This window comes from Colletes gigas, unplaced genomic scaffold (genome assembly GCF_013123115.1).
Source record: "Colletes gigas isolate AHSC1104 unplaced genomic scaffold, ASM1312311v1 Colletes_gigas_Sc00014, whole genome shotgun sequence".
NCBI lineage: Eukaryota > Metazoa > Arthropoda > Insecta > Hymenoptera > Colletidae > Colletes > Colletes gigas.
In genome coordinates, this window is record NW_025106643.1 from 513,531 (window position 1) to 537,578 (window position 24,048).

Here is a 24,048-nt window from a genome sequence, read left to right on the forward strand (position 1 = left end):
AAATTTTATTAACCCTTTGCGGTCTCACGAGACGAAACCACTGCGTCGGCTGAAAATACAGGCAATTTTCAAGAATTTTTTGGGCCTAACTATGAAACTTTTTTTGATAAATGTTTAATGTCTTTGAATGTCGTTGAATATCCTAAAGTTTGACCACCTATTTGCACCCTGTGCTACTATCTGTATCAAATTGTCTCCGAAGATGAGAATCGCGGCGAATTTGCGATCGCCCTGTTTCGACAATCGTAGAATCGACATCCGGGTCGCCCATTGTTTTTTGCTAGACTGCGGGAACAAAGGGGGTAGGTGGTACACGGCTGCGTAGGTGCGTGGAAGCGTCGTGCTCGGTAACAGGATTACGAAAGGGCGGCTGCGTAGGGGCTGCCACACCGAGGGGTGCCGACAAGTGGACCGAATAATGTTGCAAGATACAGGGAGGTGCAAAGCCGAAGCGCACACTGAATACGAGATAGTAAAATATTCCTTGTCATTGGTACTTACTTTGGAATTAACAATTGCCCTACGAGCCGTCCAGCCGTCGTACAACTTCACCCTCTTAAGAGGGTGTTTTACAGAGTTAGAAATTTTTTTACAAGAAAAGTATAAGTTTCTTAATTTCGAAATTTTGTATACTTATTTACCTATATTTCATGAAGGTTCAGAATTTTTTTCGAGTAAAAATAATCAAAACTGACTGAATTATACGTCATTGAACAAGGTTCCTTTAAAAACGAAGTGTCCTATTGCTTGATACAATTCTTGTAAAATGTTTAATTGCGTCCAAAAAATAATTTGGAAGCTTTCGTTGCATCGAAGATCTCTTTTTCTCGTATTTCTCTTCCTCGATGAAAACACGTTCCAAAGGGGTGAAATTACTTTACGAGGTGGTCGGTGAAAGAACGTAACAGCCTATGGAACGCAACGAATTTTTTCAAATTGAACGCCGAGGTAGAGAAACGCAACCCTCTGGCGAGCACGCAACACCCTTGCCTTTGTATCAACCCTTTGAGCCGCTCTTGATTCATCGATTATGGATATTACGTGGACGAAAGCGTGGCTCGGAAAGGAAAGTGTGCCTTCCTCAATGAAAACAGACCGCCCATTCGGTTCTTGCGCGTACATATGCTTGCCCGTTCGGCTCGTAATAATCGAACGATAAAATTTACCAACGGAATCGAGTCTCGTTGGCCCTTTGAGCCCGCGGTAACGCGATTCGCACATCGACCACCGTGACGATGACTGAAATTATTGTTCCAGAAATTAGGGGTTTGCAGCCCTCCCTTCTTCGATAACCCGCCTGCGTGGTATGCAGCCACCGAATCGACCAATGAGGAGCCGCGCACAGGGGGTGCATAATGTTTAGCGAGTGCACTTCGCACGTACGTACGTCTACATAATGATATTCCGTTTAGTTTATCGAATTTCTTTACAAAATGCTTTCTTTCGTTCTTTTCTAGGAAAGATGAACCTAACCCAGGCCCTCGGAAGCGACGTTCATTTTACGAATCATTACCGTACGCTGTTCTATTATTTTTGAATCGTTCTCTAGGATAGTGTATCGCAAGTACGGCGTGGCAACGCGACACAGGAAGGGGCAAGCGAAGATTCTGGGGTGGAGCACGGACGTAGAAGAATGAAATGATCGAGTTATGCCTGATTGCCGCTTGTTGTTCCAGCTCGATAAACCGGACTCGAGCGAGCCGAATTTCACCTTGTTCTCCCCAATTTCACGAGTCCGTCCGCTTGTCGGCGTCTACCCTCCAGCAGCGTAATCATCTTCCGGCAGGAAGATTTCGTCCTCCGCGGAGAACGAAACCGGCGGTGGTAGTGCGGGGAGGGGACCAGGAGCTTTTTAACTCAACTTCGACCGAGTACGTTTCCGCGCGTCGCTCCGTTATCGTCGCGAAATCGCGAAGTCAGCACCTGGATCTTTAATGTAATCGGATTCCCGACGATTACACCGTGCCTTGTACACGCGCAGCTTGCGCCAACCTTTGAAGATGATCAGCGATACGCCGTGCGATCGCTTTGATGTTTCCACGGTGACTCGACGCGACTACGGGCCTCCTTATCTGGGAGTTTGTTTGGTATCGACGTAAACGATAATAAATATTTGTCTCTCGTTAAATCGTACGCGGGTGAACGTACAAGCGGCGGAAACAGAGTTTCACTATTAGCAGTGTAAAATATCGAGCACCAGATTATTTCTGCGCTGGCCGTATCCCGCGTCACTGTCCTCAGCCCTATGAGTTTCACAAGAACGAAAGTTAAATGGAAACTAGCACAGTCTTCCTCGGTCCCTCCGTCGCGTCGGGCGCGTCCTTTTTTTTTCTTCCTGGTCGTTCTCTTTATTTCACGGACGACGTAGACGCGGAGACAGCACCAGCCAGGACGAAGGAGCGTAAACGGATTAGGAGGGTCCTGCCGGATGACTAAGTTTTAGTCGGGCCAGCGCCGGCGCCAAATCCAATTTGATCTTAACGTTAACTCGATCCCGCGTATGGTTACACGGTGAATTACACGTCGTCGACAATGGCGAGGTAAGCAAGGCCTCAAAAATACCCCCTGCGGACATCAACGATACGCGCCAACAAGTGGCGCGCCAATTACTTTTACCCATTTATCGAAACAACCGCTGCTCGGGATCGATTTCGTTCCTTGTTTTTATCGATCACTTCGATAGTTCCAGTGTTAAGTGTCCGGTGATTTGAGAACAACTACGAATTGTTTACAATTTATCGTGCAATTATTTATCAGAAAGCGAGTCTTAAACTTGCATAAAAATGCTTCTTAAAGGAGGAAATGGCAGATACACGGCGCCTCCGTAGATAGCAGGGGTTGAAACAAAATCCTGACTCTCGCGAAAAGGGGGAGAGGGAGGAGCAGTGAAATCAGTTTCACCGTGGCTGGGAGCGTCGTTTCTCTTTAACAAGTTTTTCCCAAGTTTTCGCCGCATCTAGAACGGAAGGGGGCGAAGAGGACGCGTCGAGGGGGTGAGGGGGTGGCGATTATTCCTAGGAACCGATTGGAGAAGAAGGAAGAGGGCGCAGCCAGGGGGGTCGAAGGAGAACAGAGAGAAACGGAGCTTGTTAGCGGCTTGGTTCTCTCGCCTTTTTGTCGCTGCGCCGTTTGTCGACGACACGGGTAAACTTTCCTCGCAGTTTCGCGGCGATTCGCGGGGCGTTGCGGAGGCGGCTTGCAGCAACGGACACGCCCAGCGTCGCGACGCTTTTATCGATCAACGGCCTCGCCGTACGCCAACGGCCATTTTACTTTTCCGCCGGCGGATACGCGAAAATTCATGGGCCGACAGTCGTTGTCGGGGAATTTCCGCGACGTAAACGCGTCGCGACGCTCTCCCGGCCCTACCCCTACGGGCGCAACAGCACCTTCGAGGAGTTCGTTACGCTGTAGGTCACTTGGATTCCGCTGATTGTTATCGAATCACAATAGTCGCGAACTATGAGATTCTCAATTTTTCTACGGTCCTGTTAAAACGATGAAAAGTATACTACGTTCGCTGCCAGGTTGAAATCGTATAATATTCTGCAATGTCCGCGAGTCTAGTTACAACCAACCAGTTATACCGTAACCTGTACCCATTCCGCCAGCTGTTATCCCGAAGCTGTGCAGCCTCGAGGCTCCTCTGTCGGCTAAAAATTGTCTTCTTCAATGTCCGTGGGTCCGCGAAGTCTTAATGTCTCGCGAATAATCTTGCGAGCGAAATTAAATCACCCCGGTCGATTGCTGCGTCTCGAGGCAGCGTCGATTGAGTCGTCCGGCGAGACGAAATCTCCTTTCCCGCCCCCGTGGGTTCGTCTTGAGCGTCGGGGCGAGCTCAGAAGGCCGGGGCGAAATAAATAACGAGGCCGGTGCGTATCGGGATCGGCAGCGGCGCTCAAGACGAAAGAAATCGCAGCCGGAGCAGCCACGCGGTGACTTGGTATTTAAAAATATGCACGCCGACAGATGCGGTTTCCATGTCGCACGCTTCCAGCGACTCCCATAAATATGATAAGGCTCTATAAAGAGATATACGAGCCTATAAGCCGGTTTCGCGTACCCGCTCGATCCCGCTCTCGCCGACCACTGTGCAAAGAACGAGAAAAAAAAGAGGCGAACAAACAAAATAAAAAGAAAAATATGAAAGAGAAGGAAACGAGTGGGCCGAAGATTACGCGTTAACGTTCATTAATTAGAAGGTTAAGCGGCGGTTTCTCCGATGGCTTTAGTTGAATTGTTAGGTATTCGTATGTATTACGAACACAATTTTCTCGGTTCTTGAGATCGCAAGTTCTATCGAAAACATAGTTGAGAAAACACGATTGCTCATTAAAAGGACCTAGGGCGTATATTTGGGGGAATGCAAATACCCAAGAGGTTCCTCTCATCGAGTCGTAACCGATTACACAGATTTTTCCAGCGACACGTTCCGTGCCCGTATTAGATAGGTCGACGTTGTAAAGTGGGCACGCGGACCGGAATGAAGCGCGCGGTGCTCGTTGATTCGAAAGGAATAATCGGATTAAAGCTGAATACTGGCGCGCGGGGTGCAGTTCATTGTGAACGTTGACTCGAGAGGGATGAAACCCACGTAGCTATGTGGAATACGGGCGGTTCTCGGTCCTTTTTCCTTGAACAATCGACAGAGCGAGCCAGCCAAGGTTCGAGGCCCGACCGAACTCGATTTCCGGGGGACCGCGTGCCTGCCACGTGGCCCCTATTACATAATATTAGACTTACACCCCCTCACACCCTCTTATTAGAACACCACAGACCCACAGTGTTTCTCGTCCACCGAATGTGACTGCGATTTTCCTTCGCGATTGATCCGAATCGCGATCCCACGCGACCACGTCGAGTGTAACGGTATCGAGACGCGTACATCGACAATAGTCTTTTATTTTAACAAATATCTCGGAAGCTCCCTTCCAAACGGCAGCAACGATTCCTACCCACCCCGCGATTCTTAATTGCGTCCCAGCAATTAGGTTCTGATTCACGATGCAAACGATTAGCGACAATCGACGATAATTTTTTGCCGATTTCTTCGGGCCCATTCACGATCGACGTACTCGAGCCCCGTGGAAAGTGTCAATCCGTGGACGAGGAGACAAGAATCGACGTCGACCGAGCGGATAACGGCAAGGCAGATATTATCGGTATCCCCTGACTAATTATCGCGAACATTATCGCCGCGTCTGGCCGATCGGGCTGAATCATCCCGAAGGGGATGGAGGGGATGCATCGCGTGCATCCTGTCCCGAGCACCTGAGCTCCCCGCGGAATCGACCTGTTCCCATGGAATCGCTCGAATAGGAAACCAGCCTCCACGTGCATGTATATGCATGCGTCTAAGCTCGAGACGTGTAATCCTACGGATCCCACGAATTCGAAACGAGATACGCGTAACAAGCTTACGCTTGTGGTCGCATTCACCGTCGTCTCTGCTCCGGATTAGCAACGATCTCCTTTATGCGTGGGATGATCGGTGCTTTCGGTTCCATGGGTTTTCGTTCTCTGTACAACCACGTAATCGATGAACCGGGATGAAATAAACGCGAAGCGAAGATCCGCGAATATTCCTAAATTGTTTGTCGCCTGTTCCCTCGTTTAACCCCTTGACGTTCGCGCCCGCCATACTGCCGCGTCGAAACCCCCAATTTGGCACTTCGTTCACTTTGCATCAGCCCTCTGCACTCTCACAGTATTTTCAATAGGAGGTTCTTGGACCTTTAGATACGAATAAATAAAGTCATTTTTAAATTATCATTTATGACTCGTGGAAAGTGGTGCCAGAGTTATGAAAACATTACTTAGAATCTTCTCGACCGTGACATTCTAGACGTACTAAGAAAACTCATGACATTCCCACCCGATGACGAAACGACCTGTGCTGTTGCAGGTGAGTCAGGATCGTCGGCATCCGCTATCAAAACTGTTCCCTTTATTGTGCCACGATTTCCTCTCGTGAAGATCAATCACACGATGGGCCATTGATTTTCACATCAGCGTGGCCTTATTCCGAACAATCGGTGCAGTGTATTTTATTTACCTTAGAATCCTTTGTACGGGGAACGTAGTGTAACAACAGCTTTTAATCTCCGCGTGAAAGGATCTGTCGGTAATATTTTCCTCCGAGAATGAATTCTTAACGAAAAAGAAATTCTACTCTTGCTATGGAATATTATTAATATTTAGAGCGGAGGACACGTTTCCTATAAACTTACGAATAAACGTCAGATTTGAATTTCGTATTATGCTCGGCGGGTCCAACAGGCGAGCAGCTCTTCTCCGTTATTGGCGATTGAATTAGCGAACGCTGGATGGGTGGATAGTGGGGAGTGGGGGAAGGACTTTTGAACTTTCTGCCGAGGAAAAATTTAGCGAAAGCAGGGAATCTCTTTACTGTCTGAAAGTACTTTACTTTGTCGCGTCAAAGGAGAGGCAGGGTGATACGCGCGCAGAAGCGAAGAGGACCTCGAAGAGAGACGGCGGCGAGGCGAAGAGGATTGCGCGCGACGAGGGGGTGGGTTTCGTTAGGTCGGGCGCAGTTTTGATGATAACGAGCGGATTTGCAATCACGACTACATTGTGCAGGATCCTGCTGTTAGCTAACTTGAAGAGGGATGAAACTCAGACGGGCTGAGATCACAGAGCAGGAAGCTGGGAGCGCGATGTAGACGACGGATGAGAGGACAAGCTGGGGGAAGCTTTCGTGCCGTAGCTCTCGCGTATACCACCCCTTTACAACCCCATCGAGAACGGTGGAAAGTGGAAATCCCAAAATTACAGGACTACACGCATCCGTAGACGTTGCTGCACCGTATACCTGTGCATAAATATCTCGCGAAATTTCCGGCTGTAAGGCAATTCCCGAGGAATCCGCGCGACAGACACCAACCTTTACTGCTAACGAAGAACAAGGATATATCTGGCTAATGAACTCGTGGAATATCGAAACATGTTTTTCTTATTACTACATGCTCGGTCCTCTAGCGTACATGAATTTGTATATTATCTTCGTACGACTACAATATCATTTGCTTGTACGCGCCAAGGACAGGTTTATCTTTTCGCTTCTTTCATTGCCAAGTGTTTCGACGATATACGCGGACCAAAAAGAAATTGGGTTGGTTGCGCCAACGGTCTCGGTGGCGTCGGATTTTTACACCAGTTTGCGTGTTTGCACAGCAGGCGGTTAGCTGCCAGCGACACGTTAGGCTGCTTTCTCGAATTTGTATTCTTTTATGGAGTATCGAGGGCTGGTCGACAATAGGCCTTGTGGTCCCCATGAAAGTTAGCCTAGCTGACTTCGAATGCGAGAACAGGTTCGGCATTTATCATGATAATGTCACGCAACACGCCGGGAAATTCTTCGGGAAATGTTTGAAGAGAAACCGCGAGTCGGGAACCACCTCGAGCGTGTTAAATGTTCGATGAAAGGACGCGAATTGTTCCCCCCACGATTTTCACGTTTTTCCATTCGGACAATAGTTTATTTTAGAACCCTAACCCAAATTATTTTTCTTCTAAATTAATATTACGTAACTTTGGAATGCAAACAATTTTTTCTGACTGTCGTATAAATGGAACACCGATAAGAAGACACAGAAGTCGTTTAGATAACAAAGTTTTACTTGTAAGACTTGAATTTCGCAGACGATTTACGGAGAATTCTATCGAAAGTGAAATATTGAAATGATAAGCACTATAGAAGTATTAAGGAGCTCGAAAACAACAAGGATCGTAGCTGCAATTGGTCCCTCGCGCTCCCTTTGGGTGCGCCACTGGCGTGCAAAGTTCCAGGAGTAAAGGACATCGATCGCGAACGGGATTCTCGATGGTATCGATTAATGCCATCGAAAGAGCGTCCGAGTCGGCGTCGGCTCGGTTGTCCCCTTCACCGTGGATCGGCACCATGGAACCCCGTGGCTCCTTTTTCGAGGATCCTCCGGAGTGTCCTCGCGAGGTAGAACCTTTGTCCATCGTCGGTCCCACCGGCGGAATAATTCTACCGCCATTTTTCTCGCTTTATGCCGGGTAAGCATTACTAATGGCCCCCGTTCCCCTGCCGATCGCAGAGCCCTGCTCCCCCGATTCTCGTTCTTGGCCAAGTAAACGCGTCCGTGCACCTATACGAACGAACGAACGTTGTCTCGTGGGGGTGCGCGTGTGCCTCGTAAGCCTGTGCACGCGCTCTCGCGACGATCTTAATAAATAAGCTAACAGTGGCTGCGCATCGGGAACATATACGCGCATTTGTCTCGAAAATGTTAGGCTGCTAGCGGCCGCAGAAACGCTCGGAACAAATGGCCCGGGCCCGGACCGTTCTTTTTCCCATTTGAATACTCGCGCCAATGTCAATCCTTCCGGTGTGGCGCGCGCACCAGGGTTGGCGCGTAAGAAACGTAGATTAGGAGATCCAAGTTTCAATTTAAATTCAAATAGTGCTCTAAATTATATACAGTGTGTTCTGCATTTTTCCTTACACACTTCAGTACTGTGTTCTACAAGTAAAACTAAGACTAAAATAACAAGAAATCCATAAATGCTTTGTTAAGAAATTATAACAAAAATATGAGATAGATGCACAGAAAATAGAAAACCGTAGAAAAGATACTTGATGATCCTTTTTTACCGATTCATCTTCAGGGAGATTTAATGTGAAAAGGGGACGTGAATCGAAACTCTCTTTTTTATAATATTTTCGAACAAGAAAAGTCGCCTCTTTCTTGGTAACCGATGCCATTGTGCCGGGAATCATTCACGAAGGTTCCCTTTTTTACTTTCGTGGCGATACACCAGATCTCCCTGAGAAAAGGAAACCTGTGTCGCTTGTTGTTTTCTCCGAAGGAAACCGACGACCACAAAACCCTTGCGTCCCAGGGATGGTAGAAATTTCCTGGGGTGTGAAGTACGATTCAGGGCAGCAAAGGAAAGCTGGAACACCTGCGGCGAAACTGCGGTTTCATATTCAAAAGGGATCCGTGGATCGATTTAACGCCGCTCTTAAACAAGGAACGTGGTAAACAATCGACTTGCTGTTGGAGCTATTAGTTTATTTTCTTCGGTTATAAAATAAGAACAAATATGTATACCACTTGGCCGGTATAATCCGAAATGGCACCCCTTTTCTCCGTTCGATTTCTTTTCGTCTTGGGTTGGGATTTATATCCGTTTCGAATATTCAAGAAATACTGGATTTCACGGATGCGTGCACACGCGCACGGTTTCGGGTTGGCAATAAAAATACGAAGGATAGGACCCGAGAGGAGAACCCGTTTGACAGTTTTCCTGAGTCCCGAAACGAAACGAAACGAAACGAAAAATTCATATTCATCTTCGGCCGTGGGCGTATACGGGCCGCTCGACTGCGGCCCTGTGAATGTATACTTAGGGCCCCCGACACACACGCTGGGGACTGCTTTAATAGAGAGAGACGCGAACCGCGAGAGGGATAGCAGTGATAAAAGGCGTTAGTCCATTTCGGGATGATTTATGTGTCGGCGGGGCAGAAATACAAACAGGTGCTCGAACCCCCTCGAGAACCCAAACTCATCGAAAATAAAAAGGAAACGACGGAATATAAAATATATATCCACGCGTAAATATGCTGGAAAGGGGATGGTGTCTGGTCTAGGAGTAACCCGTAACTAAACGGTCAACCGATGTTCATTCTTTGACCTTGCATCTCGAAGATGGAATGCTTCGATCGCCCTTGAATCCTCCGCACAATCTTCCAACAGTTGGTAAGAGAGGCGACACTCTTAATACAAGTTCTCATAGTGTTATACGGAGCTTCTTTTTCTCAGTAGAATTAATTCGATTCGACCATATTCGCGTATAGTATTAATAATTCGTAATCAATACGGAGAATCGTTATCTGAATTTCTGAAGTCATTGTTCTGCGCTGTTTGCTTTCTTTTGTACTCGGTATAACAACTGATCATTGTTGTTCCGTTCTGACGCAACACGCTTTCGCGACGCAGTTTTCGATACGAGACACGTAACGTGAGTTTTCGATCGTTAATATTATTCCGTTTGATTTTTACCGGGAATCGAATCGAAAGAAAGGAAAAACTTCACGAACGAGCGATCAATAATTTCACGATCGATCGTTTTGTTAGGTGCTCTGTCGTCTGATTATCGCACGTGCTTACGTTCGATACGACTAAAAAAAGCATCGATTCAATATGCATGATCAAATATGTACGTTCGATTTTGTATCGTGTCACGAAAGTGGTCGTCTGTTTCTCTTTTCGCGGAATATATTTTTGACTGCATCGAGCGAATTATTTAAATGATTTTTACCTTGATCGTTGCTCGGGACACGAACTCACCAGCAGCGTGCCGATAAATATTTATTCTGAATATAAAATGTCACTCGCAAGGCGATATTCGTACGCGTAGCGTGAAATTTAAATATTTGTTCAAGACAGAATTTCTCCGTACGTTTCGACGATTTTTAATTCGGGAACGCTGTACGCGCGGTGTCGTTTTATCGATTTTGCGAGTGTGTTCAGGTGGGTACAATATTTATCGTCAACAAATTTTGGAAACGCCGGATCAGGAAAATGATTTCTAACAACCCTTGTCGTTGTTAATCCACCATATTATTTTACTAAAATAATGGAGCAATAGTTTGCTAAAATTGTAGATCAGATATAAGGCTGTTGAATATAAAATATAAAAATGAGCAAAAATCTTCATAGTAAATTTCGCGAGGCCTTCGCGGGAGGGGGTGGCGCCGTGGAAAGTCGTCGAGGAAAAAGTTGAAACGGAAAAACGCGATCGTTCGTAGATGGGAAAAGCGTGTAGAAGAAGAAACGTGCTCGAATCTCCGCGGAAATTCCATTCGGGTTTGATTCGCATCAGAAGTGTCGTCCCCCCTATCCCGAGTCCTGACAACTTTACGATAGCGCGAGTTCCAGCAGCGTGTACGATCGCGGAGGGGGGGCGTGGCTCGGGGGGCGGAGCCTGTGGTTCGTTTCAGAAGGCCTTCGTTCTGAAAACCATCGTTCCTGCACCAACCCTCGCCGCGCACAGTCCCGACTCACGCAACACCAGTTCCCCTCCAGCGTTGTGCATACATGGAACGCCACACACATCGACCCGACGAGCGAACACACAGTGACGACCCCGCACAAAACGAGCTGCCTGCTCGCGCGTGGTTCGAGCGACTATTACAGCGCGTGGAAGGGGCAGAATCGAGGATGCCAGTATTCCCCGGGCCACGGATCCGGACAGGGTACTGCTCTTTGATCCCCTTCGATCTTCGCACCGATCGACGATATTTTTCGTGAATCGTTCCCGGTCATCGCGCGACCAACGTGACCCGCGAGTTCGCGAGAGTTTTCTGGACACGGTGTATTGTGAATCGGGGACTTACCGAATTTCGGGTGGCTCGAGAACCCGAGGAACCACGGCGTGTTCCGTTGGACTTTTCGCTGGGTTGATTATGGAACGAGCAACGGGGCGTTCGTGACTCGGTGGATCCACGAACGGGGCAATATGAAGGTGAGTCTTGGTGAATTTGAGCTATTAAATGGAGATAGTAGGATATATTTTTCAATTTACCTTTAAACGTTTGAAATTTGGAACGCGACATAGGTTCATTTTCTTTGGCATTATTTTCGAAGGAGTCCGAGTTCAACCGTGTCCCTATTGACAAAGATTTAAAGCTATAATGCGTCTCACTATTATGTACATGAAGGTAGAAGTGTGGCGTGGGCGTGTTTCTCTCGTAGAGGCTCTAGAATTAATGAAATTAGTAGCAAATAGTTCAAAGTCGATTAATTGTTTGATACAATCAGAAACAAGACCTCCAGAAACCCTTCATTTCAAATAACGCGCCATCAACAGCGCGCCGAAAAGATCTCAAGATCCATCTTGAATCACATATTGTTATTAGATTAAATTGGTGGGAAATAATCTCAATAATGGAACAACTATTTATAAATTCGAAGCGTTTGTATAAAGAAATATTCATTTCTGTGCTAAAATTAAATTCTAAAAAATTGTTCGTATCCCTGAAGCATTATCTTTGTCCAGAAATAATAAACGGAAGAACTTCTGTTGTAATTTCATGATCAACTAAGGTCTCTTCAAGAGTAATACATTAAAAATAAATCTTTGCATTTATACAACTAACGTCATTTTGAGTTATGTTGTTAAAAATGAGTAAAATTAAATTTTTATTAATTTATAGTAGGATATAGCGCGTTAATATAAATACAGACGCTCTAGCGTCGCATCTTGGATGATTAAGCGTTGAAGTATCGCCTCTTCGAGGGTCTCGAAACGTCTCTTCGGCAAAGTGTTTCGCGCCTGACGTCGAACGACGGGCCAAATAATTTTGAGGTATCGCGAAAAATTATTTGCGATACTCGGTGAAACTTATAAGGTCGATAAATCATGCGGATTGGTACTCGCTCGTGCCATTAAACGTCCGTCCGTGTAGCAAAGTGACGAATCGAACGTATACGAGCATCTTCGGTGTCCGGTAGTCGGTAGAGGAGCCCGTTTGACCTCTTCACCCGGGCATTTCTCACTTTGTCAGCTCATCTCCGTCGCCCCGAACTGCTGACGAATAAAAAATGACTCCTATTATTCTTCTTAACTACTCGCTGATTGCATTCTTCGGGGATCGCGTCCACCTACGAAGGGCAACGACGAAACGTTCGAAAAATTCCTTGGTTCCTCCGACAAAAATGCGATTCTATTCGTCCAAAACACTGTACTCGCCTAGTCACGAATTAAACATTTTCTTCCGAGAAACGGGCCCAATATTTTTACGTTCCAAGGCATTTTCCGAGAGCAGCCAAGGACAAAATGAAGCTTCGACCCGTTGTAAATTACCCCTTGGATCTCGTGGAGTTTTCGACCGATCGTAAAGCATAAATGACACCATTGTAAAATCCCACGGTCGACCGTGGTCATCGAAATACCTGCCCTTTATTTTCTCGTTGAGAAACTCTCGGTGTAACTCGAGTCGTTGTCTTACGCCTCGTGCTTTTCACGCGATGCGTTTAAACTTATAAACGACCGTGTCTCGGTTTGAGAATTTAATGCCGAGGACAATGAGGCTGCGCGAAATCGCCGGCGACACTTCGTCAGAAGGATTTGAATGAATCAACGCGACAAGATATCGAACAAATATTTGTGTGATTTTCGTTGTGTGTACGGTACACGCGTACGAGTCGTTTCGAGGCTTAATACGAGGCGGGAAGCGTGAAAATTTATTATAGTTTGCAAACAATAGAATTAATCAATCGCAATTACATAGAATAACGTTTGATATAAGGTGCGCTACGCAATGTTTTCGTCGCGTAACGTTTATTACGCGATAATAGAAATTTATGGTCGAGTATGAGGCAAGAATTGGTACTCCGTTGAATATATTATTTTAAGTATCAATGCATTGCTGTTATGAATTATAAGTGTTGTGGTCGTCGATATTGTTATTCAATAATTCGTGAAAATTTAATCGTTCTAAGTTATGCGGTAGAGTATTAAGTGTAATGAAATTGGTAGTGAAAATGGTAGTTTTGTCGAAGATAATTGTATTTATATCTTAATTTGTATTTTCCAAGCACGTGCACGGTGATTTATGATCGACAGTGCAGTACAAGATGTCCATAAATTTCCTATACGTTTTACTGATTGGCAGGAAAATTATATTGAATTCATTCATAACATAATGCAGCGGCGATACTTATTAGACAATTAACATTGGTCTTCAACGTAATGTCAGTATCTCGTGATAAAATCGAAACAATCGATGTTTTTTTACGTTCGAATGGTCGGTCCAAGTTTGACGAGGAACGTAATAATCGGACGTAATGGCGGCGGTGGTCGCGACACGGTATTAATCGACGGGTTCGCGTCGCGGTCTCGACGAAGAGGAACAGGGCTCGCTTTCCGAGGGAAGATCGAAATGCCAGAAGGTATAAATCACAGGTGGGAAGTTCAACTTTGCCTTCGGCAGATCATAAATCAATGACCGTCCAGCTATGCGTGAAATGATTACCGGTCGACGAGAGAAGGCGCGACAAGGAGAGAAGGATAGAGAGAGGAAGACGAAAACTAAAGACGAGCCGTAAGCCGTCTACGAAATTGGCTGTCGTCGATGTTGTCTTTCTTGAGGTGTCTGTTGTGTAACGGGCCTTTCTTTCGACGTTTCTTCTTTAGCGCGAACAATACTCGCGAAGAGATCGCGAACGACGTTAAGGGGGTTGACATTTGCGATTCAAAATGCATTACACATTTTTTAACTTATCTATCGTTCGAATGAAATTTTGTCGCGGCGTCGCTGCTTCCTGAAATTCCATGCAATCGCGTTTCCTTTCACGCTCAGAAGATTGTCAATGGCGTCTTCCGTGGCGCGAGAACCGTTCGATTAAATTACCCGCGACAGCTCTCGCGCATCGTGGTTCGTAGACACGCGAGGGGGCTGGAGGGGTGTAAAACACGAGAACGAGCAATAAATCGAGGAACGTAATGTAATTAACTCATTGATTGCACGCTGTGACGAACAATAACCTTTGTGCATTACTCGTGTACCAATTAATATTATTGAGGCGAAACTTGCTGCGGCTGTGGTGCACGTGCACGCGCACAGGTGTACACGTGTGTGGGTGCTACGTGCGTATACGAGTACGTGTGACCAATACAGCGATAAGAAAAAATTGCGTACAGATCAGATACGCGTTATCTTCGCGTTTATCTCTACGCACTCACAATGACTTTCTCTCCCTCCTCCGTTGTCTTTCTCCCTCTTTCTTTCTCTGTGCCCCACGACATGCCGCGACTGAAAAAGAAAACGAATCAGCTGCACCGTGTCGTTGAATTGTCAATTAATCCCAGTCGAAACTCTGGTACAGGTTTGCCTGGAACAGACCTCTTGACTAATGAACGACAATATGCTAAAGGACGGATACATTTTCATCGGAAATTGGAACGCGGAATTATTAAATACCCGTGTTTAGTTTGGATCATCGATCTCTTGTCGTTTTTTATTCTTCAAAAATTGAAAACTTAATTTCAATTATTCATTTATTATTGGTTCTTTTAGCAACACGTAACGTAATTTAAAAAGTAAAGGGTAACAATTTGTACTCTTACAAAATGAATACATTAAACTTACGACCCCCCCTGAAACCTCGGCTTCGTTCTGTTGTTTGGGATTATTAACAATTCCGTCGGATTTAATAGCCCGATCGCTGAGTCCAGCGATAAATCTTTTCCAGTATTATACGCATGTAAATTAATATATCGTGTCCGTAGTAAATTCTACGGACGACATACGCGCGTTTATACGAACAGCCTCGTAGAAGGATCTTTCCAGTTTATAGTTGGCGAAGAGGTTGGAGATCCCTCGATCGCTAATTACTTAAACGAGAACCCACGTTATCTCTCTTGTATTCGATCAATTAGTTCCGTGAACGCCATTCATAGATTTCATTCATGTTTCGTTTCTCCGCTTGACACGTTTTGTCGACCGCTGGGAGAAGAATATTTTAACCCTTTCGAAACTGGATTTTAGACACGATTTTCGATCATATTTCTTTGGCCGCACAATTCTGTTTTCAATTCCGAGCTTTCGTGAAAAGATTATTTAACTATTTGTCAGGATTTAGTACCGCATTAACAAATAATTAATAGCATTACTATGGTAAAAACGCATTTTATGATCGAAAAGATTATAATGTCTCTCCCATCGTGAACATTACTTATAGGTAATATTTATAGCTCCTAGCAGTAAATCTTCTGCAGCTTTCAACGGTAAACGCTCGAATACGAGGGTTATTTTAAGAAGTAAATATATGGATACACGGCTGAGGTTTTAGCATGGTTTGTCCATAATTTACCTATTTCTCGTCAGCAAAGGATTCTTTGCATCGAAGTCTGAGCGTCGAGCGTTAATTTTCATCGACAAACGTGCTATTTGAAAGGGAGCATAATTTCGAATTGAAATTCCCGTTTGATCGATTCGTGGTTTTTAATTAAAGCGAAAGAATTTATGCTACTTATGCGCCCGGTGCATCGTTTACATCTGGCTTGTAACGAACGAATTTGCCGCCCACGTAAAGGCCGTCCCGCGGAATCGCGCGCACGCGCAGTGATACACGACGCGTGTGTAATCATGCGAATCGTAGACGTTGGCCAGCCTGTCCAGGGACCGAGGGATCATGCCCAGAGCGGCATCATTTATCAGCCGGCGGCCCTCCGCTCGTTTATTATTTCACTTTGCCAAGTATTAATTGAGATTTGGAGCCTGAAGCCAGGCTTTCCGTACTCCATACCCGGAAACCATTCCCAGCTACGTTTCTCTGCTCCTGCTATAACATTTGCTTTGCGAATCGATCGACGATCGTCGTTTCACCGACCAATGAATTTTTCACGCTCCCCCATGTAACCTTAGCGCGTTCACTTCCGTGCAATTTTTCCGTCACCTCGAACGAGAACTACGATAATCCTTAAATGTAGGTACATTTGCACGCAAGTAGCGGACGAAAGTTTAAGACGATAAATTGTAATTTGAGTTCTGCTGTCTGTTGCAGACCGAGATCGAGACAGAGACCGAGTGCACGGACAGCATCCTCTGTTCGAACAACAACAATAACAGCACCAACAACAACAACGTGCCAAGCATAAAGAAGGCTGGCGCCAATATTAGAAACAATGACAGTCACGATGGGATGGAAATGGACTGCGGTGGTTGCGGGGAAAGTGTTCGTGAGCGAACTGTCCTCTGTGTAGGAGGACGTACCTGGCATTCCAGGTGTTTGAAGTGCTGTGCTTGCGCGAGACCCTTGCACGATCAGCACTCATGCTTCCTTCGGGGGATGCGGCTCTACTGTAGGCACGACTACGCCTTGTAAGTACAACTCGTTTTTATTTCTAGGATCACTGAATCTGCCTGTTAGAGTATAACTTCTTTTCTTCGACGAAAGCAACCCCCTCAACCCCCAAATGTTCTCGAGATTAAAAGATTTGTAGGAGTAAAGTTTAACTATTCTAAAAACTCTCGTAACTCTTTCTCGATCGTAAGCATCTCTAGGCTTTATCCGCAAGAACAGCGTGTTTGGTTCGTTTAAAAATGTCTTTCGGTCGTTCGATCAACGTGTAATCGATTACAAGCGACAGTTGTCTCGCGACCCTGAAGCAACACGAGGGATTATCGATGAATCCAATAATATTCCGTCGGATCGGAACCGGCAGGGACGCCCCACTGGTGCATAACCGGTGAGCAGAGCCGAGCTTAAAAGGACGTTTCTTGACTACCACGCGAGCTCCTGGAAAGAACGATCATTTGTTCGACTTACGGGACAGTTCTCGCGGAGTACGCTGACACCAGCATAACTGATATCTCGGACACCCTGTCGTGCAACCAGTTTCAAAGGATTCCACGAACTCCCTCGGGATCGATTTTGAATGGTATCGGTCCGGATTATAAGCTCGTGACTCGCCGAAACAGTCCCTCTGGATCTCGTTTTATTGTGCCCGTAGGACGAGCTCCTCGCAGAAGTGTCATATTTTGATATCAACATTCCGATATTATACCTTAGACTTTAAAAACGCAAGAAATTAGACATTTTCTACTTTGAGAATAGTCACAGAGTCAGTTTGCAGATCTGGCATAGTGTGAGAAAGTGGAATGAGATGTCCCCGGTGCACCAGGGGCTCTGTCTGGGATCTCTTCGAGGGGAGCGTGCGCGTCGATGATCTCGCTAAATGACTCTTCTTTCGGGTCACGTGGCCCGGTCACGTGGGTGCAGATATTCCCGCAGATGAACAGATATCCGTACGCGAGCATTCGACGTACGAACGGTGCGCTAGAGATTCGCCAGTGGGTGATTAATGTCTTCCGATGTAGTCTTCTTGGTTCTGTCTTCTTCTGCGTCCTCTTCTTCTTCTTTGGACCTCACGTACAGTCGGCTATTCACGTCATCGGGGCCGTACGTGTACCACGCATGCTCGCGCGCGAGCTGCGAGTCACGTCGTGACGTTGAAGCTGCCCCGATGCCTGCCCACGAATAAAGGACATCTCAACTGACTTTTTCTCGCGGTTACAGGCCCCGTCGACAAAAAAGAGAGGACCGTGTTTCGCCGATCGGCCGACGCCGAACTTTTGTGACGTCGCTTTTCAATCGACGGTACGTCCCCTTCGACGCGAATCGCTCGATGAAAGTGCGTTCGATACTGGGAACTTGGCACATTTTGCGTACTCTTTATGAAATACCGCGAAACTGCTTTGGTTAATAATTTTAAATGAACGAGCTTTAATTATAATTATATGATTTTTGCACACCAATAGTTTCCTTTAGATATTTACGTTCTCCATTCGCCTTGTTACATACTAGCTATCGGTTTAACGATTACAACCTGAACGATTACAAAGCGATTCCAGAAGGAATAGTGGTTTTTGATTGAGAACACGAATATACAGCGACGGATGTGGGTGCCGAGTCACGAGCAAGGACTGCCAGTGTTCCAGGGGACCGAGGAATTCGCCTCGTAAGGCCCCGAAGCCAGCTGTGATTTTCTCTCTTTCTCTCCACCCTCGTGTGTCGGTGCTTTTCAGTCGGGACGGGTGTCTTTTAAATTAATAAATATTCACCGACGCTATTCTCCGCCCCCTACGATCGTTTCCCCGGTGTCGTTTCGGACCGAATAAAAAAAAAAAGGGGGCCCCGAGGAATAAAACGACGCGGCGAGCTTGGCATCGAGTGGACCAGAAATCGCTCTATTAGCGGTCTCAACGTCGAAATTCCGGTTCTCTTAATTCAGTGTGGCCGAAGCTCGCGACAGTGAATCGGTCGCCGCCTTAATCACGACCTTATCGTTTCTGCCTTAATGGCACTTAAATGCAAATGCCTACTCCTTCCGAAAAAAGGCCCCGAAACCAGCTGACGCAAAAACTTGGGGGCAATTCTCGCCGAGCGATTTCAACGATTTCCTCGACAGAGTTTCGAACGGATCGCCAATTATTTGGAAGCCTACCTATCTTAATAATGTTAACCAATATTAATAACACGAGGGGCTGCAGCTTGTTAGCGTTTGTGGTCTTTATAATAGTAATGGAATGTACGATAAATGATAAATGTATCTTGGTTGGGGGTCCTATATCGTCGCACTTCCCCTATTCTATCGTTTCTAGCAGTTGCTTAAAACAGAGAAAGGGGCTCATTGGTGATAATGGGCCTACTAATCGGTCCCGCGCCTCGTTCTAATCCTTTTCGCTCCTCGTTGCACGACCGATCCACCCTCGGCGAAAACAATAACTCAACCGTAAAATACGCTGGACGTTGTAATTTATTTTGTCCTCCGTTTATCTTTCCGATGATATCGAAGATCGCGATCGTGATCTGCCTGCGGAGCGCGAGAATCGAATGTAGAAGGGGGACAGGGGGGGTGACCATGAATTCTATCGTGCCGAGGTTCGGATAGCGCCTGACTTAATCCCCCGTTGACTTATAGGGCCCGCCTATGTGGAAGAACAAATGAATAAATTAGGGCGGGGTCGTTTGGTAGCCGATGTACGGCCCCGAAGATTTATAGACACCCAATACCAAACCCTCCCGCCCCTCTGGCTGGTTACACGGGGCTTCTGCTGTCTACCCTTCTCTCTTTTGGTCATCCGACGTAAACGCGAGAGGAGGAAAGGGGTGGCGCCACTATTTATGCTAATCGCACCTCGCCCGACGTCCGGGGGCCCCATGGGCCCCGATATCGAACACTGAAACCGCGTCATCTTTTGCACTTTCCCGGGTTTCTGTGGCCAAAGGTGTCCCGGCGTAGCTAAAAAGGTGTTCCGGCAATGGGGCCACAAACTACTCCGAACGACTCGATTCGATGTTTATGAAGAAATTTGGGAGGGGCTTGTGTGTTTTTCTCCCGTTCGAATGGGTGGACAGGATAATTCTTGGGTGGACCTTTCTCTTTAACCTTGATGACAGTGCAATTTGGAGGCGGGATCGTGCGACCTTTTAACAGATTTTAGCAGCCCGAGAAGATTTAAGGGTGTTTCATTCGTTTGGTCTTTTTAGAGATTTTTTTTAGAAGGAAAATATAAGTCTTTTAATTTCCACATTTTGTATATAAATATATATTAGAATTTCTTTAATAATACTGACATAAATATTCTGTTAAACTCCTGATGGTCGAAAGTTTCGAAGGGTAGAAAGGAAAGTGATCCAAAAACAGGTCTCGATGTCTCCAGATGAACGTGTACTACATGCTTCTAGGCGTGCCCTGTGCACGATCACCATAACCAATAATGCCCGAAAATATCTTCGATGCAACGATGACGATGCAATTCCGGCGGGGACTAATCCTTCCGTGGCTTACCATATTTTTCCATACAATAACCCCTTTGGCCGATCTACCATTCTTCTTTTTTATCTTCTACTTATTCTTCTTCTCGCTCGTCTTCATCCTTTATTTAACTCGAAAATATCGTAGTGACATACCCCATACTCATTTTAAGAACTTGCATACAAGTAATTTTCTATTTTGTTTGAATTTTCCGATGGTGAAAATCCGTCGATGGCCCGTGTTCGATAATGACAGCTAATTAGCAGCGACAAGTCCCCCGTATATTCCACGGTAGCGGCAACAGTCGCAAACGCGTCGTCCGTTTCCTGATCGTCGGTATAAATTCAAAGGGTTCGAGTCATTTGTAGGGCGAGGGGAAGCCGCGGGACTGAGACGTCGAGATAATCTCGACGTAATCTGCCGGTCGAATCGCGAAAGGTCGAACCGATCCTTAAACCGTGGCTCGCGCTTCTGACGCGCTCCACTCCGAGGGACATCGAGTGGCAGAGTAGTATGTTAATGAGGACAGGGCCATTGGATTCTCGTGCACGGAGGTCCTGAATGAACCTGCGCCAGCCCCGACCAAAATAGCCCCTTGTCTCTCTCGACCATTCGGTTTTCGCTGGACGAAGGGCGAAACCTCGCGCCACGATTGCTAATTTGCAACGAAAACACTAAACCTCCGGGCGCTAAATTGGCAACCACCTAGCCACTTAAACCGTACAAAGTTTCCCACCTATCGATTATTATTACCATATCTAAAATTCTACAAAGTATGTACAAAGGTAGGGTGTTTATAATTTTCCAGAACTTTTGGCGCAAAGTGTGCGAAATGTGGGCGAAGCGTGGGTGCTGGGGATTGGGTGAGGAGAGCCAGAGAAAGGGTTTATCACTTGGCTTGCTTTGCCTGCGACGCCTGTTCCCGTCAGCTATCCACGGGGGAGCAATTCGCCCTGCTGGACGCCAGGTTGCTCTGCAAGGCTCACTATCTAGATGTCGTCGAGGGAAACAATACCTCGTCCTCGGAGGATTGCGATTCCGAGCACGGTGGCAAGGGCAGCAAGACGAAGAGAGTGAGGACAACCTTCACCGAGGAGCAACTATCCGTTCTGCAGGCGAACTTTCAATTGGACAGTAACCCCGACGGCCAGGATCTCGAGAGGATAGCTCATGTCACGGGGCTCAGCAAAAGGGTCACGCAAGTCTGGTTTCAGAACTCGAGGGCCAGGCAGAAGAAGCACAGCGGCAAAATCAAGTCGCAAAGTGAGTAATTTTGTTGGTCGTTGTTGCGATGAAAATCAAAGAAACGGTCTAAACTAAAAATGCAGTAACAATTCGTAAATTTAAGGACCAATCTGATAAAGATTAACAGTCACACGAAGTCATCACTTTATAATAACCCTATTATCGTTGAAATATTGTTAGATTTAAATCTGTTGGTTTGTTGACGTTTGCTATGGAGTACCTTGTATATTTTCTTGCATTATTTTGTGTCTTTTCCAACACCCCTGTAGATATTCAACTACGGTTTAATTCTGTATCCAGTGCACCATTCGCCACCGATGCAGCATCATCCAGGAGACCTGTATCCTTCTGGAGTGAGCATGGTGGGCGCCTATTTGGGTGGGTATCAAGGTGGTAGTGCTGGAAGCGAAAGTCCTGGCAGCCCAATGACACCTCTTACCCCCTTGACCCCCCTAACCCCAACAACGCCTAATCATCTTCAAACCCAATTCTGCCATCAGGCAGGGTAACTTCGAAGATGAATTGTAAAATAGTTTCGCGCGAGACCGGTGCCCCGAAAAGTGTATTTAGAATTTTCCACCGTGACCCTCCACCGGTCAGAGCATATCGAAATCGCTGCCCACGATCGGAAACCAAAAGTAAACAAATCCCTAGGACCTCGAAGGGTGCATTTGAAAAATTTATTTTGACACTCGTGTTGTGCGGACGAATTGCAGAGGTCTTTTAAAAACTATTGGAATCGACTCTTCGAGTTCTAGGATGATCGTGAAAATGTTAATGTTAAGCGATCGAGATGTTCTCTCTTGTACATACCAAAAAAACGAAGCGTTAACGGCGAGGAAAGAAGTGAAAGTGATAATATAAATAGGATGGGATTCCGTGGCGAGGATTATAGTTTACGCATAAACAAAATGACGATTATTTATTCCTTTTCGGTTGTAACAGTTTGCGGGTTTGTGTTCGACTTTCTTTGACGAGTGTTTTGAAGGATATATTGGCGAAAGTGCAACCGTAGTATCGCGAACGAGTTAGAAAGTAAATTATCGATTCGAAAAGTGTAGACGAACAATATTTTTCTCACTAATTGTTTTATTCGTATTTTCGTAGGATTGTTAAGAAGCCTTCAATTTTCTTGCATTACTTTTTAAATCCTAAACGTTCATCGTTTCACGCAATATTCATCGAACCACGTCGAAATCGGATACGAGAATAAACAATTATCTCTGAAGCTCAACTTCGTCGTGAGACAACGTTTCAAGAAAAGCTACGAAATAATGTTTCACGCATCCTTTCGTGTACTAAATAAGCGCAACGTCACACTCGCTAGTATTTTTGAAATCCTTACAATACGCGTCTCCTACAAACTATTTTATTTTCAAAAACGAAATTGTATATAGACGTACCATGTAGCTTTTGTATATAAACCTCGAGGAACTTCTGCATGAGTATATTGCTCTTGTGTTGTACACTAATCACCGCAATATTGTAAACCGTACTGTTATTAATAAAAGTGTCTTTTACTGTTAACCGCGTTGTCGTAATCGAACCCATGAGCCACCATAACAAACGTATTATTTATTAAAATTATTGTTATAAGATTGTTATATTTAATATATATATATTTCAATTAAAAGATATATTTTCTATCGGTAAGCACGTTGTTTGATAATCCGCAAATATGCATATTTTAATTAAAAAGGAATATTTTAAAAGCTGGGAAGAAAAAAGACCAACGGAGGTATGTGCAACATTTTATATTGTATATACTTAGTTTACAATATTTACATCACAGTACATGTATATTAACACTAAACCTACCGACACTTCGTGTATACCTATTCCTACCATGACCGGTCAAATGATTTCTAATCGCCTAATTTTTGCATTATATCGTATAATATACAGTCGTACGATCAGTAGGAATCGTTGAAACTTCTTTAGGTATGTAGCGTCAAAGTAAATGTGAAAATAAACATAGAAGATAGCATAAATTATAATAGTTGGTATAGTCATCGGATAGGGGATGAAATGCCCTTTGAAACGAGCGTTTGTACGAGTCGATAGCTTTATTAGTTCCGGAGATATAGCGATTTTAGTTTCAAGTCGATGCGGTGGCTAGTTTCGGAGATACGACGGTCCGAAGCCTTTGTTTACGTTCATTGTTATCAATGAACTCGAGCGCGCGAAAATAGTAAACAGTGCGTAGTAAATTCTTGGAAATACTACGCGGAAGTAGGTCACGAGTGTCACGACTCACGTGCGACAAGGAGGTCCAGCGCGCCGCGTCAGACAAAGACAGAGATAGTCAAATTAAGAAAAATTACCCCTTTACATAAATTACGATATCTCGAAAACGGAAAGTCCGATCGTCAAAAACCAAAAACCGTTTTAAAGGGGAAGGTTCACCGCTGCCAACAGTGGTTCAATAATTAAGAAAACCCTAGTAGTTTCGGAACTGCACGCGTCCAAAGTTTAACTATT

At 45.5% G+C, this 24,048-nt stretch overlaps 1 protein-coding gene across 1 annotated transcript; it reads left to right on the plus strand.

The window, feature by feature from the left end:
• Positions 1-11,514: 11,514 nt before the first annotated feature.
• Positions 11,515-22,076, plus strand: LOC122399650 (LIM/homeobox protein Awh-like). Its single transcript, XM_043400489.1, has 4 exons — positions 11,515-11,520; positions 16,566-16,882; positions 21,131-21,585; positions 21,868-22,076. The coding sequence occupies exons 1-4, from the start codon at positions 11,515-11,517 to the stop codon at positions 22,074-22,076; spliced, it is 987 nt and encodes a 328-aa protein (XP_043256424.1).
• Positions 22,077-24,048: the final 1,972 nt, after the last annotated feature.